Raw genomic sequence first — 18,898 nt, 5'->3', positions numbered from 1 at the left:
TAATGCCGCTCGTTTCATTGTTCACAATTACAGCAGAACATGTAGTGTTTCATTCATGAAAAATTCCTTGCAATTACCTCATCTGGCTACCCGTTGCAAACACAGTAGGCTTCAATTATTCCATAAAATTTATTACCACAACTCTATTCTACGCACAGCTCTCATTTCCCCACCTTCATATGTTTCGTCCTGCACTGACCACCCTCACAAAGTAGGCATTATGACGTGCCTCACTAATACTTGTTTTCAGTTATTCATTCCTTGTACATCGAACCAATGGAACCACCTTCCCGGACCAATTGCTGGCATTCAAGATAATGAACGCTTCCACTCTGCATTATTAACAATGTAACAGATGTTAAGTGTATATGTTTAGTTGTTGTTGCTGCTGTACTTTATTTCTTTGTTGTATTGCTCACGCTACATGAACTCCCACTCCCCTCTGTAATGCCCTTGGCCTTGAGGGTAAAATAAATAAATAAATAAATAAGAGACACCAGTGTGCTTACAGTAAAATACAAGTTAATGAAAAAATGCCTAGGTGGTGCGCACCTATGAGGGGCACATCATATAAAAGACAAGAATTGCTCCCCACTGCATGTCTATTATAAAGGGGTTAATTTGTATTTTCTTCAGGTCCTGAAGCTTATTTGCAGCTGCTGGTTAAGCTTGCCTCATAGCCTTTGTTCTTCTGACGTCGATACTTTCGGTGCTCTATTCAATGGTGGCGTCAGTCAGGTCTTTGTTCACTAAAAGGGCATCATTGGAGACTCTTCTGAAGACAAAAGCTGCCTACTCAGCGCACACGCAGAGACCCGTTGTTGGGGTAACTTTGGCGCCAAGATGCACAAAAGGTGCCTTAACGACAAGTCTCGTTGTGCTTGAGTGTTTCAGGCACATACAAAAACAGCTTTCAATTTTCAGTGAGGGCTCAGAAATTGAAAGTGTTGTTTTAGTTGGTTAGTTAAGTTTTTTGTTTCGCAAATCTTGAGCATCCATTACCGTAATGCATTCTATAAGGAATGTGGCAGTATAAGTTTGCCTGGCATACTTGCAACGCAAAGATAATATGTATGGAGAGCTTAGGGACATCAATGTTCACAAACAAGTGAACAGAAGTAATGAAGTGCTAATGCCCACATAATTTCTGCATGAAGTTTGAAACAGCTCCTCTCTATTGTTTCTTGCTTTCTTGTTGTTCTTTTTCAATCAGGCCACTCGCGATCGTCCAGTCTTCTTTGCCCGGAAGTTTGAGTCATCGGTCAGCCGTAAAGTGCTAGACCAGGTGGACGTGTGGATCGCAGAGTCGCGACCACACCTCTCATCAGCTGGCCCCGCCGTGCCGCCCGCTGGCTACTGGCAGAACGAGTTCGACAGCGGTGATGGCGTGGCTGCGGACGACGTCAAGCTGACGGTCTATGAGAGTCTGGCGAGGCTCGCCGACCGTCACCTCGGTTCGTTCTGCGTCATCGGCCGCAACCGTAGCCTTTCAATTAGTAGCGTTCATCTATACTTCTTCGGAGACCAATTTCAGGCGAGTACCGAGTACCACTTGGTAACAGCACAGCATTGACTTAGTGCCACGTGGTTGGCTTTCGTGCCCCGAAAAGCGTAGCAGCCCCATTTTCACTAAGCACCGTCATGTGCAGGAGAGTCGCATGACCTGAGCAGAAGGGTCACGTGGTATGTTGCTGCCAGACTAGCATGGCACTGTAGACACTGCGTCTGGCAGTAGGGGTGGTGGCGGTAGTGGTAAGTGCAAAGTGGTGCGGCATACCGTATTTACTCGATTCTACCGCGCCCTCGATTGTAACGCGCACCCGGTTTACACGACGAAAAAAAAAGTAAGACATGAATTGCAATGCGCACCTATTTTTCTCGTTGGTCGGCACGATCACACCACTCGAGAAAACGACTCCTTTCGAGAGCTTCTTCCATTTAAATATGAGTTACGGGGGAAGCTTGTGCCTATCTGACGTGCAACGGAGCACTGCCGTCACTCTAGTTTTACCGTGGCCCGATGTCAGCACGCGAACTTGCTTCGCCCCCTTCTTCTCGACGATTGCGGTGACAGGCATGTCGAAGTAAAGAGGCATCTGATCGGCATTCCCGATTTGCCCAAGCAGGTAGCTGTTGTTGTGCCGCAAGTTTAGGACGAATATCTGAAAACTGTGAAGCTTTTCTTTGTACTCCACCTGCAACTTTTCGCATATGCCCGTTTGCCTTCGGAGGGAAAAGCCTTTCCTCTTCATAAAGTTAGTTAGCCAGCACCTGCTCGCTTTAAACTGGCTCCGCATTAGCCCTTTTTCTAAAGCTAACTGCATAGCCTGCACTTGGAGCAGTTCTGTCGTCACGGGCCGCCGTGCCGCTCACTGCTCAATCGCATACTCGCCGCGCAGCTCTTCAATTTGCAAAAACCGACCCTGCTGTGGTCCACTGAAGTCTTTGCATGAATCTTTGCTGTGGACAATCTTCTGCTTTTGTTTCCGGCAGTACCGCACGCACGTTTCGGGAACTCTGAACGACCGCAATGCGGCCCGATTTCCATCCGTTTCGGCACACGCGATGACTTTTCTTTTAAAAGCGGCATCGTGGTGCACTCGTCGAGTTTTTAAAGTCGGCCCTTCCAAGCCATCGATGCTAATGCACTACAAGATGACGAACTCCTCAGCACACGTACAAAGTGCCACTCATAGGAAACACATGAGCAGAAATGGCCGACGCGCCATGCCGACTCACATAGGGGGCAGCCATTTTGGAAATGCCGATCGCAATAGAATGGCCGTATTCATTTTTTTTTTCTACACGATTCTAACGCGCATGCAATTTATGAACTCGATTAACTGAAAAAAAAAGGTGCGCATTAGGTTTGAGTAATTAGGGTATTTCATTGGTGCCCCACCAGGCACACGGGACAGCCGCGGACACAGGAAAAATAGCTATGCTTGCCCAGTGTCAGGCCAAAGCTGCCCTTTTATTCAAACTTTGTGTCGGTGATATGATTTCGTATGTGGACATCTTGCATATGACCGCAACAGAAAATTTCTCAACTCCAGTTACGAAAGAATGTTCTAGAGATGGGTAAATAGTAAGTTTGAGATTTGAAACGAATAATAATTTGGTCAAATAATTTCAAATTGACTAGTAGTTCAATAGTATACTATATGACATATTAAGAAAAGTTGGCATTTTTGTCTTTACCCAACCAGCTTGCCCAATGTTTTTAATAATTTGAACAAGCAATGCATGAATGCAACTTTTTGGTCCGTAGTGGAGTGGAAGCAACTTTGAATAGTATCAAGATTTGTATGGCAGTAGGGTCACAGTTATAACTAATACAATACAGTACTGTCCACTTATAGTGATGCCACATATAACGACAGCTTGACTTAACCGTCTCATTTTGTGCGTTGGGTCTATAGGGAAAAAAAACCTCACATATAACGATACGTTATCTACTGTATGTCGGTTACAATGATGAAAAGTTTGCCGTCTGGACGGCATGTTCCATGCAGAGTAATCTTAGCGTTTACATTCATAAGTTATGAAACAAAATATGCCGAGATAAGACAATAAGTTCGCATAGATGAGTTCGAATCTATCGCCATTGCAGCACTGTGCCGACAGCGTGTGCCGACCGTTTCAGAAAGCCAAGGAGAGCATCGAGAGTTGGCGCAGTGGGCTACTAGATGGGGCCAGCAGTACCGCATTTTGCGCCTTGCCGAGCCTCGACTGAGGGATAAAAAACAATGAAAAAAGCAGAACAGTGCGCTTCGCGGCTGATTGCCCCCTGCTTATCACTTGCTGAATGAAAGTGCAAAAGGAGAGAGACAACAAAAACGTGAAAAGCAAAGCGACGCAATGGCATCTGGCTGTACTCGCTCACCCCCACCCACTCGCTGGTCGGTCTCTCCTCCTCAGGGATCACGCGAGCTACTGCAAGAATGGAGCAGAGAGAAACCTCGAAAAGCATGGCGCTGTTGAAGCAAAAGGCTGTGACGCTTGACACGAAGTGCAAAAATTTTGCGGGATTGGCAACGTGATTTGTTAGTGAGCGCCCTCGTAAAAAAATATGAGCTTGCCCCGTGAACAGTATCAATGATCTTCAAAGTCGGAAGCATCACTATTTTGAATTCCGGAAGCAGTGGCCTTGCCGACGAGCGGATTTCTTGTGTATGTGGATGTAGAGGAGGCGCTCTACCAGTGGTTCCCGTCGATCTATGCCCATAATGTGCTGATTAGTGAGCCAATGCCTGTCACAAACACGAAAAACGTTGCTTTTCTCATTCTTCAGCCAAATTTTAAACCCGGAGGCGGCTTGATACAAAAACACAAAGACTCATTAATCAGCACATTGTATGTAAGCAGCACATTGTATACAAAAATGTGGTGGGAGAAGCATCTTCTCTTGATGCACAGGCAAAGCAGCAGTGACTCCACAGCAACATACGTGCACTGATGAAGCGCTTCTCTGACATAGATATTTACAACTGAAATGAGACTGCCCTTTTCCTTTAAATGACACCGTTGAAGACGCATGCCTTGAAAGGCGGTCCGTGCCTGGGCGGAAAGCACTCCAAGGTTAGGGTAACCGTATTACTTCGTGGGAATACGGACGGCAGCCATCGGCTGAAGCACTTTGTGATCGGCGATCCAAGAAGCCTGTATGCTCCACGAATCAGCACATTTTGGTTTGCTATATTGACAACAAGAAGGCGTGGATGACTTGCGTCTTGTTTGAAGAGTTGCTGTCTTTGAAAGTCGGGGGCGGAAGATTGCTACTAGATAACTGTAGTGCACACAACCCGGCGCTACCGTCAATTGAATTGATGTTCTTGCCACCTAATACGATGGCAGGTTTGCAACCGCTGGACGCCGGCGTGATTGTAAAGTTCAAGGTGTTATACTGGTGGCGCATACTCGAGGGGCCTTGTTGAAGATTGATCGGTCGGCTCCCAGCACGTCTAACAGTGCAGAAGTGCCTCCTGATTTGAAGAGCGGCCTTCTAAAGGCTGTACATTTCGTTTACAGCGTGTGGTATGAAGTGAGGCAAACCACCATTTAAAACTGCTTCAGAAAGACAGGTTTTGTGCGGCAAGACCAGCCTCCCTCGTCTAGTGACTGTGAAACCAGCACGGAAACTGTGGATATGACAGAGCTTTGGTAGCACGTCGCTCGCAACTGGTGACGCAGGTAGTGGGCGTGACGCATCGGTTGAGGACTTCCTGATAACAGACAGTGCTGCATCGATTTGAGATAAACTGACGGACGTGGCAATCGTCGTGGATGTGTTGTCGTTACACACAGCAGCATTGTGCAACGGCAGTAGCAACAGCAATGAGGAGGTTGACAGCGCCCCTAGGACCCGTCGATAGCCAAGCAAAGTGAACTAACATAAACGGAATCGCTAATAAACTTCATGCACTCAGGTCTATGGCACCCACAGATGATAATATACTTTATCTTTACCGATTATGAACTATGATGGACCCAGCACCTGTCTTCAAAGTCTATGACGTCGCGGTGTTTGATGCAGGAATCCCAAGGTGGCATCTCCAGTTGCATTTTCGCACGTTTTCTAGCCTACCAAGCATCGTGTCGCAGCGAGAGCGGTGTTTGGGAGATTGTGAAACTGTACTTTACTAATAATCGAGAAATCGTTTTGCTCTTTAGTGTCTCTTTAAAGAAAACTAACGGACAATGAAGCCAAGGAAGGGATAGGGGATGTTACTTGTAGTCTTTTAACAGCATTGCAGCAATGATCTTATAAACCTGAACAAACTAAACTGAATGAAAAGACTGCTAGCAACTGGCAGGGACCAAAGCTGAAGCCTTCGGATAACACGCCCAATGCTCTGGCAATTTAGTTACCGTGGCGGTCGTCCTCTCGTCAACTTTATTGATTACTTCTGTGCATCAAGTAACTTCCGTATCAGTTGCAACTTTGATATAATGAGGCTTGCATCTAGTCATCAGCTATAACTTATTAGCACGGGATAAACTGGCTGATTATTTTATTTATGCTTGGCACATAACAAGCTGAAGTCGGTGCAAGTGGGACTCCTGTCAATGGGCACATACCGTACTTACTCGAACTTAACGCCGTTTTTTTTTCTCATTTTTTGCCACCTGAAGTCGACGCTCACGTTACAATCACATACCAAAATTGCCAAATTCAAGTTGTCTGAGCAGCACACAGTTCTTTCATTTTATTTCTTTCTTCCCGGGTGCACTGAAAAGTCGCCCCTAGCGTTACAATAGGGGTTAGTTAGAAACAAGTAAATACAGTATTCTGGTCGCTCGAGCTTTTGTATAGCAGGGTGTCTTCAAGACGCGACCCGTGCCTGTCTTCGCCCCATATTTCTTTAAAATAATTTTGTGACTTAACTTTCGTTACTGATAAGTTGCACTGGCATTATTTTCACACCTGTTGCTATTAGTACTGCATTGTTTGGGTATGCTACCATATCTACACAATTGTAAAGCGCGAGACAGACGTGCGATTTTCTCTGCGATTCGGCGAGCGGTGCGACGATGCGACCGCCGGAGTGGTGACGTTTCGTGACGTATCATCGCGTCGCACCACCGCATAGCTGGTGCGGCGACCATCAAACCAGCCAGATATTTTCGTCGCAGCATCGCACCGCCGCATGGCAGCAGCCAATCACAGCGCGAGCATGCGAGTGGCGTCATGAGGCTAGTGGCGCCATCTCCCTGTCGCCGCTCCCATCAACCGTGGTCCAATGCTCCAGGCGAGTCGATGGAGCGGTGCGAGCGTGGATTGCTGACATCGCCGACTGCGGCGGCGTGACAAACATCGAGTACATCCCTGGTGACGTGATATTATTCCGGATTGAATAAAGTGATGCTTGAAGTGTGCCTTTTCTGCACGGCAACGCCTGTTTTGAAACCGCTAGCGAGATCGGAGATCGTGAGCAGCGATGCAAGGTCATTTCGCAGGTAAACACAGCTACCGGCGTCTCTCCACTGGCTCGCTTCGCTTCCACCTTTGCTCTTCACATCAATGGTATCGATAAAGTAATAATGTATGCTAACGCATTACATACGAGCGCAATGCTTGATAGTGTTGTCAAAAACAAGCGCTCGATGACGAGCTTGCTTGTGAACGGCATAGGCGACGGCCGGCGCCCGCGATGCTAGGCCTACCTGTCGGAGTCGTAAATAATCAGCTGTTCCCGTGGTTACGACGTGCTTGTCGTTCACGAATGCGATTTATTAATTATTTTTATAGAACGAAGTGTGGCTGTGCAATGTTGTTTGTTTTGAGCCTCATTACGAGGATACCAAGTCGTTCGACCCTGCATGCCGAGGCGCCGCATGGGGGCGAAGCCTGCCGCTGAGAGCTTCTTCGCCCCCGTGTGTCCCAAAACGTCGCATGCGGCACGCCGTACCATGCGACGCCGCACGCCGCATCGCACGGAAAATCGCACGTCTGTCTCACACTTGAGTCGACTTGAATGTAGCTTGACCCCCCTGAAATTGCACAGAAAAAAAAAAAAAAAAAAAAAAGCTTTAGTTTCAGTTGCGATTCTAAGTCGACCCCCTACTTCAGGTTTCGAATTTAGATAAAATTGGTTCACCTACAATTATGTAAATACAGTACGCAGCCATGATTGGCCTCAAGTGTTCTTTTTCCTTAGGGCACCCTGTCTAGATTATAACGTTTTGCAGATTAGTGTCGGTATGCAGTTCGAATCTTTTGACACCAAATCCACTTTAGAAATGACCCACATATGAGATATGGCAAAAGTCTGAGCTCTTTCAAATTTTTTGTTTAATCTCCACCCTCCTCCGCCCTCTTCTTTGACCTTTTTCTCGTCACTGTCCCGGTCCCTGCAGGATTAAATTTCTCAACTGTGGCCCACTAACAAAGCTGACTTGAAAATACCTGGTGTAGCGAGAGTTTGCTGTAAATAAACAAAGAAGTAATATAATAATTTTCACGGCACGTGAACAGGGCCTGCTGATGTCGTACACGACCGGCGGCGACTCGTACGAGGCACACCTGGCATTGCTGGAGCGGTGGCAGCCGGGCAACCAGGATACGGCCGCGGCTCCAGCCCTGGCTCGGCTTCGGTTCATCTCCGTGGGGACAGAGTACGACCCAAAAGAGCAGTTGATCCGCGACCTCGCTCGAATTCTGGGACCGGAGTCATCGCCGGGCATCCTCCACTCGTGGGGCAGCGGCCCAGCCATTGCGGTCACCATCGTCTGGGTGGATCCAGCCAAGGTGCATTGGAATCGCTCGCGTATATTTACTAGGCATGTGTTAGCTTCAAGGTGAACTCAAACCAAGCAGTGATTAAGTGAATAATTTCGAATCGAATTCGAATCGTATATATATATCACATATGAAAAAAAAAGAGAGAATATTTGTTAGGGCCCAACTAACCTGACCCAACATGGCCCAACTACTAAACGAACTGACCTAATACATTTTAAAATTTGCTATATTTAGAGCATATAATTTAGTATAACAAGCTTTTAAAGGGCCAGTAAACAACTACAAGGTCCAAAAATTGGTGTAAAGAGAAATATGTGCACTTTTACTTCGTGAACATGCTGCCGCAAGAATTTTGCGAATACGTGCTATAATAAGGAAGTTGCAAAGGCTAAGAACATCGCGTTTTGCTGCTTTCAAATTTTCGCGCCGTCCCGCCATCCTTTTCCCTCAGAGGAAGGGGAAGGCGTGGCTTGTCGTCGTGACTCCGCCCGCTTCGGCAATGTGACAAGTCGTCAGCGATTGACGACATCGGCGAACTCGATCAGTCGCAACGCACTTCCGCTCGCTGCGATGCCTGGTTATTTATCGTTTACCTGGTGCCGATGCTTCTCCACAGCCCAGTCACTTGATTTGCAGCCGATGACGATTTGCAGCAAAACTGCGTTCCAAAACCCGAACATGAAGTTGGCCCGATTTTTTTGCATTTCGATTTTTGGGAGCAGACTGTCACTTCATCAGGGAGCAGCAACACAAAACGCAAATAATTTGCTTAATAATGGGTGTGCTAATCAACAGGTTGCACAACAATCTGCTCACTCCCAAAGACAGGGTCAGTGAAGTATCCCAACTTCGATGCATAGAGCCTATGGGGAGTTTCGCAACTCGTATGATTGAATAGCTCTGTCGTAGCTGTGGGTGGGAACAGGAAGTGTCGTTGACTTCACTACTAATCAACGTATGTAACTGCGCGGTAGTAAACACGGACGACAAGAAGATACAAGGACAAGCGCAGTGGTGATTCATGATCAACGTATGTAACTGCGCGGTAGTAAACACGGACGACAAGAAGATACAAGGACAAGCGCACCAACTCGCCCAATCGTCCACCTTGACTTCACTACTGTTTGTTGAAACCTGGTTTAGAGCAATCGACGAGCTGCGTCACGTCGCCGAGTTGTCGTCACTGCGCGTGCAAAGATATTGGTCAGGCGTAGGTAAAGAGCGCGGGAATTGTTTTTCGAAATGGAGGCTCTGCGCGGGGCGCGCAGCTCCTAAATATTCAGAAAACCTGATCGCTGCGGTGTGCTCTACGAATTACCGATCTTGGTTGGGGGGTGTAAAAAAGAAAAAGTCGGAGCCCGTTGACTGGCCCTTTAAACTTAGTTTTAATACTTCACATATTTTACAGGTTATTCCTGGTGGAGGCAAAATGGTAGAGACTCGTGGACTGTGCAATGCCAGTGTGCGTAGATGGTCGAAATTTTTGAAGCCTCTTACGACGGTATCTGGCATAATCGAGTCGTGGTTTTGGGACGTGGAACCCCAGATATTATTATTTAAAACAAGCCTTCAGGTTTTGGCAAACAACTCTGTATGAACTGAGCTTGTCAAGGTGGCAGCTTATGAATCGGTGGGTATCCAGAGGTGATATTAAAGCTGGATCACAGAAGTGAAGGAAACGTTATGGGAATGAAATTCATGTTTTACGATGCTCAACTTTGCTTGTCTTCTTTTTTTAGGGGCGAAGCTCCTTAAGGCGTGGGCTTTGCGTCCCCTGTATGTAGCCACCTCTCGTTTAGTTCTTGCAGTGTTCACTAGATGGCGGTACCGTCACCTGTATGTGACGTCACCTGTATGTGACGGTGAGCAAAGAAAGGGTGAAAGGCGACAAGAGAGTTGCGATAGGGACGTTCCCAGGACAAACGCTGGGGACAGTAATGAGTCAAGCGGGTGAACAACTCGCAGCTAAAGCTAACAATCGTAACCTCGTTGTAATTGCGGGAGGGCTAAATGACGTCCTGAAAAAAGAATCGTCAGGACTAGCGACGACCTTGGCGAAAGGGGTGGATGACATGCGCGCCGTGTCCCCCCAGGTGCAAATTGTAGTATGCACAGTACCGGAAGTACCAGTACGCAACGTCAACCTGCAAAGAGCGGTTGTCGACGCAAACAAAGAGATATGGCGAATTAGTCGAGAGAAGGGTTTCGAGGTAGTGGATTTAAACAGGGAAGTGCACAGGTGGGGTGGATTCCAAAGAGACAAGATTCATTTCGATAAGAGACTTGGACACGAGGTGGGCTGGCGACTGGCAGGACGCGCAGTAGCTTTTTTGGGGGGCTCACGGGCCCTTCGGAGTCCGGGGTAGCTCGTAACAGGGAAAACAACCAGGAGGACGCCTTGACAGGTAGAATTGCGAAAAACCAGAAAAAAGGTAAAAGAAAAAGGAAAAAGGCGCGTGTTGCAATTAGTTACATAAACATGCAGGGTGGCAGAAAGAAGGCAAAATGGTTAGAGATTGAGGAGCAGTTAAACAAAGAACAGATAGCCGTGTATGCGGTTACAGAAACACACCTTAGAGACTTGGAAGAGCCACCACATATTGAAAATTATGTTTGGGAAGGGTGTAACAGGACCATATCGGAAAGGAAAGGTGGGGGTGTAGGAATGCTAATTCATCGCGGAGCCAAATGGGTTAGAGTGAAACAGACGTGTTCAGAGCACCTCTGGGTTCTGGGCACAGTAGGTGGAAAGGAAACGTGGCTAGGGGTAGCCTACTTGTGGACGGGGAATAACTGCAGAGAAAAGAATCAGGAGATAGTGGATTGCATGAGTGCGGATATTAAGGAATTTGGTAATGGGGCCGAAATCATCCTTCTAGGGGACATGAATGCCCACATACATGACCTTGACGGATATTCAGACACCAATGGGAAGTTATTACTAGATCTTTGCGAGCAACATAGTCTGGAGATAGTTAACACGGGCCTAAATGTGACGGCCAGATCACATGGGAAGTCGGAAACAAGCAATCAAGTATTGATTATTGTCTCATGACTGAAGGAATTTACCACAAACTGACAGAAATGAGGATAGACGAGGAAGGCATTAACAGCTTGGGTAGTGATCATAAACGAATAACATTACAAATGGGATACGAAACTGAAAATATGAGCATGGAATCAAAGTCTGGCAGCTCGTATTTAAATGACAAACTAATAATAAATATAGCCGCAAGAGTCGAGGAAGAAGTATGCGCAATACCAGGCAAGGACTGGGAGTATAGTGAGCTGTTACATCTAATGAAGGAGATAGGGAAAGAGAAGAAAACTGTTTGCTGGAAAGGAAAAAGGAAGCCAAAAAGTTGGTGGAACAAGGAAATCCGGGAGGCGATCGAGAAGCGACGCGAAGCATCACGGGAGCATAGAAAGGCAAAAAAGGAGAAGCGGCCGCAGGACGAAGTCAAAAAAATATGGGAAATATATTTAGAGAAAAAATCCCTTGTACAGAAATTGGTAGAGGCAAAAATTAAAGGTGAAAGTGAACGCTGGATGACAGAGATACACGAAAAAAAGGAGGCCGCGCCTAGTATTTTTTGGAGCCACATAAAGGCGCTAGGTAGGAAGTCTGTCACAACGCAACAACATATTCTAGATGAAGGAGGAAATCAATTGGAAGGGTACGAAGCGCTAGGTTACATCCAAAAGGTAACAGCCGATTCGTTTCAAAAGAGCGTCCAGGGGATCTCCCCGGTGAGTAAAAGTGTGGCGGAGAAAGCAACAGAGGAAGAGCTAGTACTTGATAATTTCAACTGGAAAAAGGCCGAAGGAAAAATTCCAAAGCGCACTGCCGCGGGTTTAGATGGGATTCCCGTTAGCCTCATTAACGAACTAGGACATAACACTAAAGAAGCATTGTTAAAAGCAGTAGAAAAAAGCTTAAAGGACGGACAAATACCGGACAGTTGGCGACAAAGTAGAATGAACTTAATCTATAAAGGCAAGGGAGAAAAGGACAAGATTCGCTCGTATAGACCACTAACCATTACATCGGTACTATACAGGTTGGCGATGCAAGCAGTAAAAATGAAAATAGAAACATGGGCCGAACATAACGATATTTTGGGAGAACTTCAGAACGGATTTCGAGTCGACAGGCGGTTAGACGATAACCTGTTTGTTCTCACTCAGTGTATAGAAATATCTAAAATAGAGAATAGGCCCTTGTACGTGGCTTTTCTAGACATCACTGGGGCATACGACAACGTTAATCAGGAAATTTTGTGGGATATATTGAAAGGAATGGGCATGGGCGACGACTGTATACAGCTTTTGAGGGAGATATACCGAGAAAATACAGTTTGCATAGAGTGGGAAGGAATGCGTAGCAAAGAGAACGTTGAGGTTAGCAAGGGTCTGAGACAGGGATGTCCTTTGTCCCCGCTGTTATTCATGCTGTACATGGTGAGTATGGAAAAAGCGCTAGAAGGTAGCAACATTGGTTTTAATCTGTCACACAAACAGGGCGGCATGATGATTGAGCAGAAGCTTCCAGGTTTATTTTATGCGGACGATATCGTCTTATTTGCGGACAGTCGAGATGATATACAGCAGCTGGCGAATATATGCGGAAGGGAAGGTGAAGCTCTTGGACTAGGATTCAGTGTAACGAAGTGTGGATTGATGGCATTCAATGATCCCTGTGATCAGACGGTGTCCATACAAGGCCAAGAAATACCGAGGGTAAGTGAATACAAGTACCTTGGAGTATGGGTAAATGAGAGTGATAGATACATTCAGGTACAGGAAAAAGCCTCGGCAGCAAAAGGAAAGAGGAATGCGGCAATAATGAAGCACAGAGCGTTGTGGGGATACAATAGGTATGAGGTGCTTCGAGGTCTGTGGAAGGGTGTAATGGTTCCAGGGCTTACTTTTGGGAACTCAGTGGTGTGCATGAGGACAGAGGTGCAATCGGGAATGGATGTAAATCAAAGGACTGTGGGACGCCTCGCGTTGGGTGCTCACGGGAAAACGACAAACGAGGCTGTAAAGGGCGATATGGGGTGGGCAGGTTTTGAGGCGAGGGAAGCGCAGAGCAAAATAAGGTTCGAAGAAAGGCTAAGAAATATGAAGGAGAGTAGATGGGCAGAGAAGGTGTTCCGTTATTTGTATAGGAAGAGCGTGGACACACAGTGGAGAAAAAGAACTAGAAGACTCACTAGTAAATATACGGCTGGTATTGTAAGCCATATGTCAACAAAGAGCGTTAAGGGAAAAGTCAGGGAGGCGGAGAGGATTTACTGGATGGCAGCTATGGAGAAAAAACCGGCTTTGAGTAACTACCGAAAGGGCAAAAATGAAATAAGGAGGGAGGCATTTTACGATAATTCAAGGGGAAGCGCTTTACTGTTTGAAGCGAGATCGGGTTGCCTTAGAACGCGTAGTTATAAAGCAAGATTCAGTAAAGAAGAAGAACAATGCACATGCTGCGGGAAAGATAAGGAAACGGCGGAGCATGTTCTGATTGAATGTGGAGATATCCACCCAGGTGTACGTTTGGGCACGAGCCTACAGGAAGCCTTGGGTTTTAGGGACAACAATGGAAAGCTGAACACACCCGCGATTGAAATAAGTAAGAGACGGTTAGAGTATTGGTGGCAGAAAATTAGAGAGAAAGGACAAAAATAAATATTGGAAAAATAAAATATGGACAGTGTGCCGTAAATGGCAGAGAACTTAAGCCGAAAATTTACCTTGTTTTCCATTAAGATAGAATTTATCGAAGTAGAGGCATTAGGCCAACATAAAAAAAGAAAAAAGTTTTTTTTTTTTTTTTTTTTTTTTGTCGAGCCTGGTGGCATACTTGTCACCACCCCGTTATAAAGGGGACGCTCATAGCATCCATCCATCCATGTAGCCACCTCTCGTTTAGTTCTTGCAGTGTTCACTAGATGGCGGTACTTGTAGCTGATGATGAAAAGATGCAAGACGTTATAAACTAGACGACGGTACTTGTAGTTGATGATGAAAAGATGCGAGATGTTATAACATAGGGATGATGTCGCATATGGCGCGTGTCATTGGTGGAAGGCAATCGATTTAGTGTGGCGACGTCCGCTAGGGGGAGCGTTGTAATAAAATCGAGTGGGCAAAATGTACGGAGGATTCATGGTTTATCAGGTTTACCTCCGGAGCTTCGCCCACTCATCATCATTCACTTCGTGGATATGGCGGCATTTTTTTTCTAATCGTCAACGTAGCTTTCATTTTTAATATCTTGTGATATTACATTCAACTGCATCGTAATTTTCATCTTGCGAAAATTGGGTACACATTATATTTGAGTGTGCATAAGATTAGAGTGAATATGGTATCTGGAAAACTGAACTGCTGGCATCATGCAATATGAATGGAAACTTAGTGACCTGTCCATCGCTGTAATGTGTGATTGTTTTTGTTTTGTCTCTTGTTATACACTAAAACCTCGTTGTTTCAAAGTCACTGTGACTGGTACAACATTTCTGCTCGCATACAATTCTTCTTTTAACGGACAGTATATCATTTGATCATTCACTTGCTTTCATCACACTTAACTCAGGTGGTTGCTGGATCGTACGAGGTCCAGGTCGAGGTGGGGCCGCAGACGCTGTTCCATCGCCCCGAGTTCCGCAAGCCCCTTCGCCCTGGCACCTGGACCGTCATGCTGTTCCATCACTGGTCTCTAGTGGCTCAGATGCGCTTCCTGGTCTCTCCTGTGGCCTACCACGACAAGATTAAGCTAACCTCGGCAACGACCGCGTCGCGGGTCAACGGCGGGCCTCATGGTCCCTACATCGGCCACGACCTGTCCCGCGTGGAGGAGCACCTGGGCTACTCGGCCGAGGCACGCCGCACGCTCCAGGCGCAGGCGGACGACGACGCGTTTCTCATCGGCGCGGACCTTGATAGATGGGTCGACGCGCTGACGGCGCAGTTCTGGACGTTCCGCGTGGCATGTGTCGCGCGCCATGTATCGTCAAGCAGTGTGTGCGAGTCGTTGACGCCGTGCCGCGAGTGCGCCTGGAGTTCGCATTGGCCGGATCCGACCATTCAGGTTGTGACTGGCACATAAGGCTGCACAGTTTTCTAGGTGCTTTTTTTTTTTACAAGAACTGAAATTTTGGTCAGTATGCAGGAATTCACGTTGAACAAGTAGCGCGAAAGGTCAGGATACAATAGGGAATGAGCATCTCAGACGAGTGCTTTTTTTCGCTTTGCGGAGGAGCTCAGTCAAAGCTCGCACGGCTCATTCTCAATCTCTTGCCCATGACAGCGGAGATTGCTGGCACAAGTCGGCGTGCTTGCTGCTTTTGTAGTTGTTGGTCTATAGTGCGCGAGTGCCCTTGTGCTTGATCACTGGGTAGGAGCAAATGCCTCGTGACAGTTCGCCGTCCCCTGCTGAGCTTGCCTTGGCCGTTAGGCCTAAAGATAGAAAAATGTGCCATTTGGTACTTGATCGAACGTGGATGACCAGCTAAAAGCAAAACATACATGAACAGTGTGTTGACGCGCTTTCTGAAGGAGCAAGGAAGGAATAGGGAGATGTCTTTCGTAATACGTCATTGGATGTTGCGGCATAACTGTGAAATGCGTCTTGATTACATCAGCAGTTCAAATGTAGTCATACGATGGATGTAAAGTTTCACATTAAATATGACTATAGCATTAGTTCTCGAGACCATCACTGTGTAGACAAAATAATTTGAAGCCGCGATGGGGCTTGCAGCAGCTTGGATCCCACTGAGCATCTCACAATTGGTACGGAAGAATATGTCGTCGATACATTAACCAAAGACAGAGCCACGATTTTGCGTCCAGCTCAAGAAATGTGTAGTAAATTTATGACTGTCTGTTGACTGAAGCCTTTTTCCAAACAGGCTGTCAAATCTCAAGTGATGCTCTCAACCATTCTATGAATGCGCTATGGTGTGGCACACTATAGCTGCCACTCAGTTATGTTACTTGGTAACCTGACCTGTGTTTGAAAACCTTGGGTGAAAGCTGGTACAGAACAGTGCATACATTTTTTTCTTATCGATATGAATATTTGAGCATGAGCACGTTTCAAAAAGAATTCACGAGGCAAAGTGAAAAACGGGTGGGCTGCTGGAGCATCCAACAAGGATGGCACTGACGTGCTGCTTTTGTTCGCGTTGCTCTTTGTTTTTTTTCTGTTTGCTTGTATTACTTCTATTGAATTTAGGTGGTTAGTGGCAACCATGTTTTCACTTTAAAAGGCCAGTAAACAGGCATCGACATTTCTTTTCACCTCTCAAGCAAGCTTACGGACTTGTGCAGAAGGCCACGATGATCACATTTTGCGAATACCACAGCTCTGCGCGCCACGCAGATGCTCCATTTCGGAAAACAACTCCCATGCCACTCTCCTGCACCTGACCAATCTTTTTCGTCTTCGCAGTGACGCAGTTTTGCCCATGGACATTACATAGAACCGACTTTGTCTTTCGATCCTTTGCACTACAATATGGCACATTGGCCGTGCGGGGATGCAGTTTCGGTCGTGCGTGGTGCAGTTTCATTGTCCTGTGCTGCCATCTACCATTTTGCTGCAACTGAAATGACTAAAACAAGTGGTATTGGCAGAACAAAAGCCTCAAAGATAAATAGACACCTCATGACTTTAGCAGTGGTGGCTGGAGGTCGTACACGCCACACCATACTTGTTTACCTTGCCGGTGCCTCGTGCTCCTCGTACTGTGCTTCCTCAATGCAGTGTTGTGACGCGAGCGACATGCAGAGGAAGTCTCGCTCTGTTAACTGTGTGCCGATAATGGCATCGTCGACGTCTTACGTCGCCCAAGTAGTCATATTCTCAACAATCCCTCTTCTCTGCTAAGAAGGTTCGGAGGGCTGGTCAAAAAACCGAAACCAGATGAAGCGAGTGGTTGCACGCCCTGTAACTTCCTTATTGCAACACTTATTGCAAAACTTTCGTGGCTGCTAGTTCACATTATGCAGCTGCACCGTTCTCTCTCCATCAGAGATTTTCCACCACGAGATTGTTTACTTATTTTTAAGACAATACTGAAGGAAATTCAACGTAGGTAAGCCCTGTTCTGAGCTTTATTTTGAGAAAGGGAAAAAACTGAATTCTCGGCGCACTTGTCTCGCAAGCTTGTGCAAACAAAACTGAGGGGATCTGCCAATATCGATTCATTGATTTTTTTACTTCTTTAAAAACAGCCAAATTTGTTTTTAAAGAAGTAAAGCAACAGAGTATTCGGTTGACAAGAATGCTTTGTTGGTCAGTAGAGGTGTGTAGTAGTGGTTTAATGAACATCCCGGTTGTGTCACGTTGCTTATTTTGTGTAAAATGATAAAATGCATTCCAAGTTGGCTTGTGCAAGTACATCGCATATGCTGTGCATAGAGAGATAATGAACCTTTTTAGCAAGTCATTTGGATTATCTCACTTAAACTGTGACATCAAGCTGATATATATATATATATATATATATATATATATATATATATATATATATATATATATATATATATATATATATATATATAAATTTAGTGCACAAAAGATGATTTTAGATGTGTTCTGGGCTACATTACTCATAGATATTTTGTCGATGTGTGTGTTGACAAGTTTATCTCAAGTTGTCTCACCTTCAAAGTTTTCTGTCAGTGCTCTTGGAAGTTTCAGTACAGGTAAAAATGCCGAGTTTTAAAATTCACTCATCTTGACGTCTTCCTTTGAAGTGGGATCTAGCTAAGTTGCCGTTAGCATGTCCAGCTCTTTTCCATGAGGTGCCTTCAAATGCTGTTATGCATGACACGCGAGAATGTCAGTCTAATTTCTCACAGATCTAATGAGTTGGGGCAATTTAAAAAAAAAAAAGAAACAAATACTTGCTTCGATGTCTCGGAGGGAAAGCTAGTCGGAACATTTGAAGGCTGCGTTTCTGTTGGAATATTTTTGTGTTATGTTTTTAGTTTGTATGGGAGTGCAATTGTAAACTCTGTCTAGTCTACCACTGCAATTCCTGAGATAAGTTCTTGCAGTTTGTGGCATATCATACCAGTGGTTTCTTGACAAGGTAATGCGGTTTTGTCAAGCCATGTTTCCATGAGAATGTGTGCGATACTCACGGCTTTGCAGAAGTTGTTCCTTTGTGTTGTGTTTCGTGTCGACATTTGTTGCACCTTTCGTCACCTTGTAGCATTTGCTACAAATCCTCTAGCACATTCGTGTTATCTGTTGCTGTGGTTCTCTTCGTGGTCATGTTTGTCACCGCACTAATCACATGCAAATAACTTTTCGGGAGTTTGTCAACCTCCCAATAACCGCGCTTTGTATGTCACGCATTTCATGTGTGTTAGAAATTTCAATGCATTTATTGTAATACAGTAATGCCTCGCTAACTCGAATTCCCATGTCTTGAAAAATTGGCCATGTCAGAATTTTCCACGACACCGAACGTTTTCCTATACGTTCAATATATATTTTTCCCTTTACCTAGAACGTATTTTTTGATCGAATCGTGGATAACTCTAAATCTTGACTGGGAGCAGAACGAAAATTCCACCGCTGGACCATTTCACCAGATTTGGGCAATGCTGTCACGCCTGAACTCTGTCGATTGTTTT

General features: G+C 45.8%; 1 protein-coding gene across 2 annotated transcripts in view; it reads left to right on the top strand.

The window, feature by feature from the left end:
• LOC119179715 (xylosyltransferase oxt-like) overlaps window positions 1–17,263 on the top strand; it is a 51,256-nt gene extending 33,993 nt beyond the window's left edge. For both annotated transcript variants that reach the window (XM_075869220.1, XM_037430834.2), the window contains 3 exons: window positions 1,214–1,534; window positions 7,979–8,251; window positions 14,841–17,263. In XM_075869220.1, the coding sequence (XP_075725335.1) occupies window positions 1,214–1,534; window positions 7,979–8,251; window positions 14,841–15,353 (1,107 nt within the window). In that variant the 3' untranslated portion in view covers window positions 15,354–17,263. The remainder of the gene's footprint in view (window positions 1–1,213; window positions 1,535–7,978; window positions 8,252–14,840) is intronic.
• The last annotated feature ends 1,635 nt before the right edge of the window (window positions 17,264–18,898 follow it).

This window comes from Rhipicephalus microplus, chromosome 7, assembly GCF_043290135.1.
Source record: "Rhipicephalus microplus isolate Deutch F79 chromosome 7, USDA_Rmic, whole genome shotgun sequence".
Classification (NCBI taxonomy): domain Eukaryota; kingdom Metazoa; phylum Arthropoda; class Arachnida; order Ixodida; family Ixodidae; genus Rhipicephalus; species Rhipicephalus microplus.
This window is presented reverse-complemented; position numbering and strand designations above follow the sequence as displayed.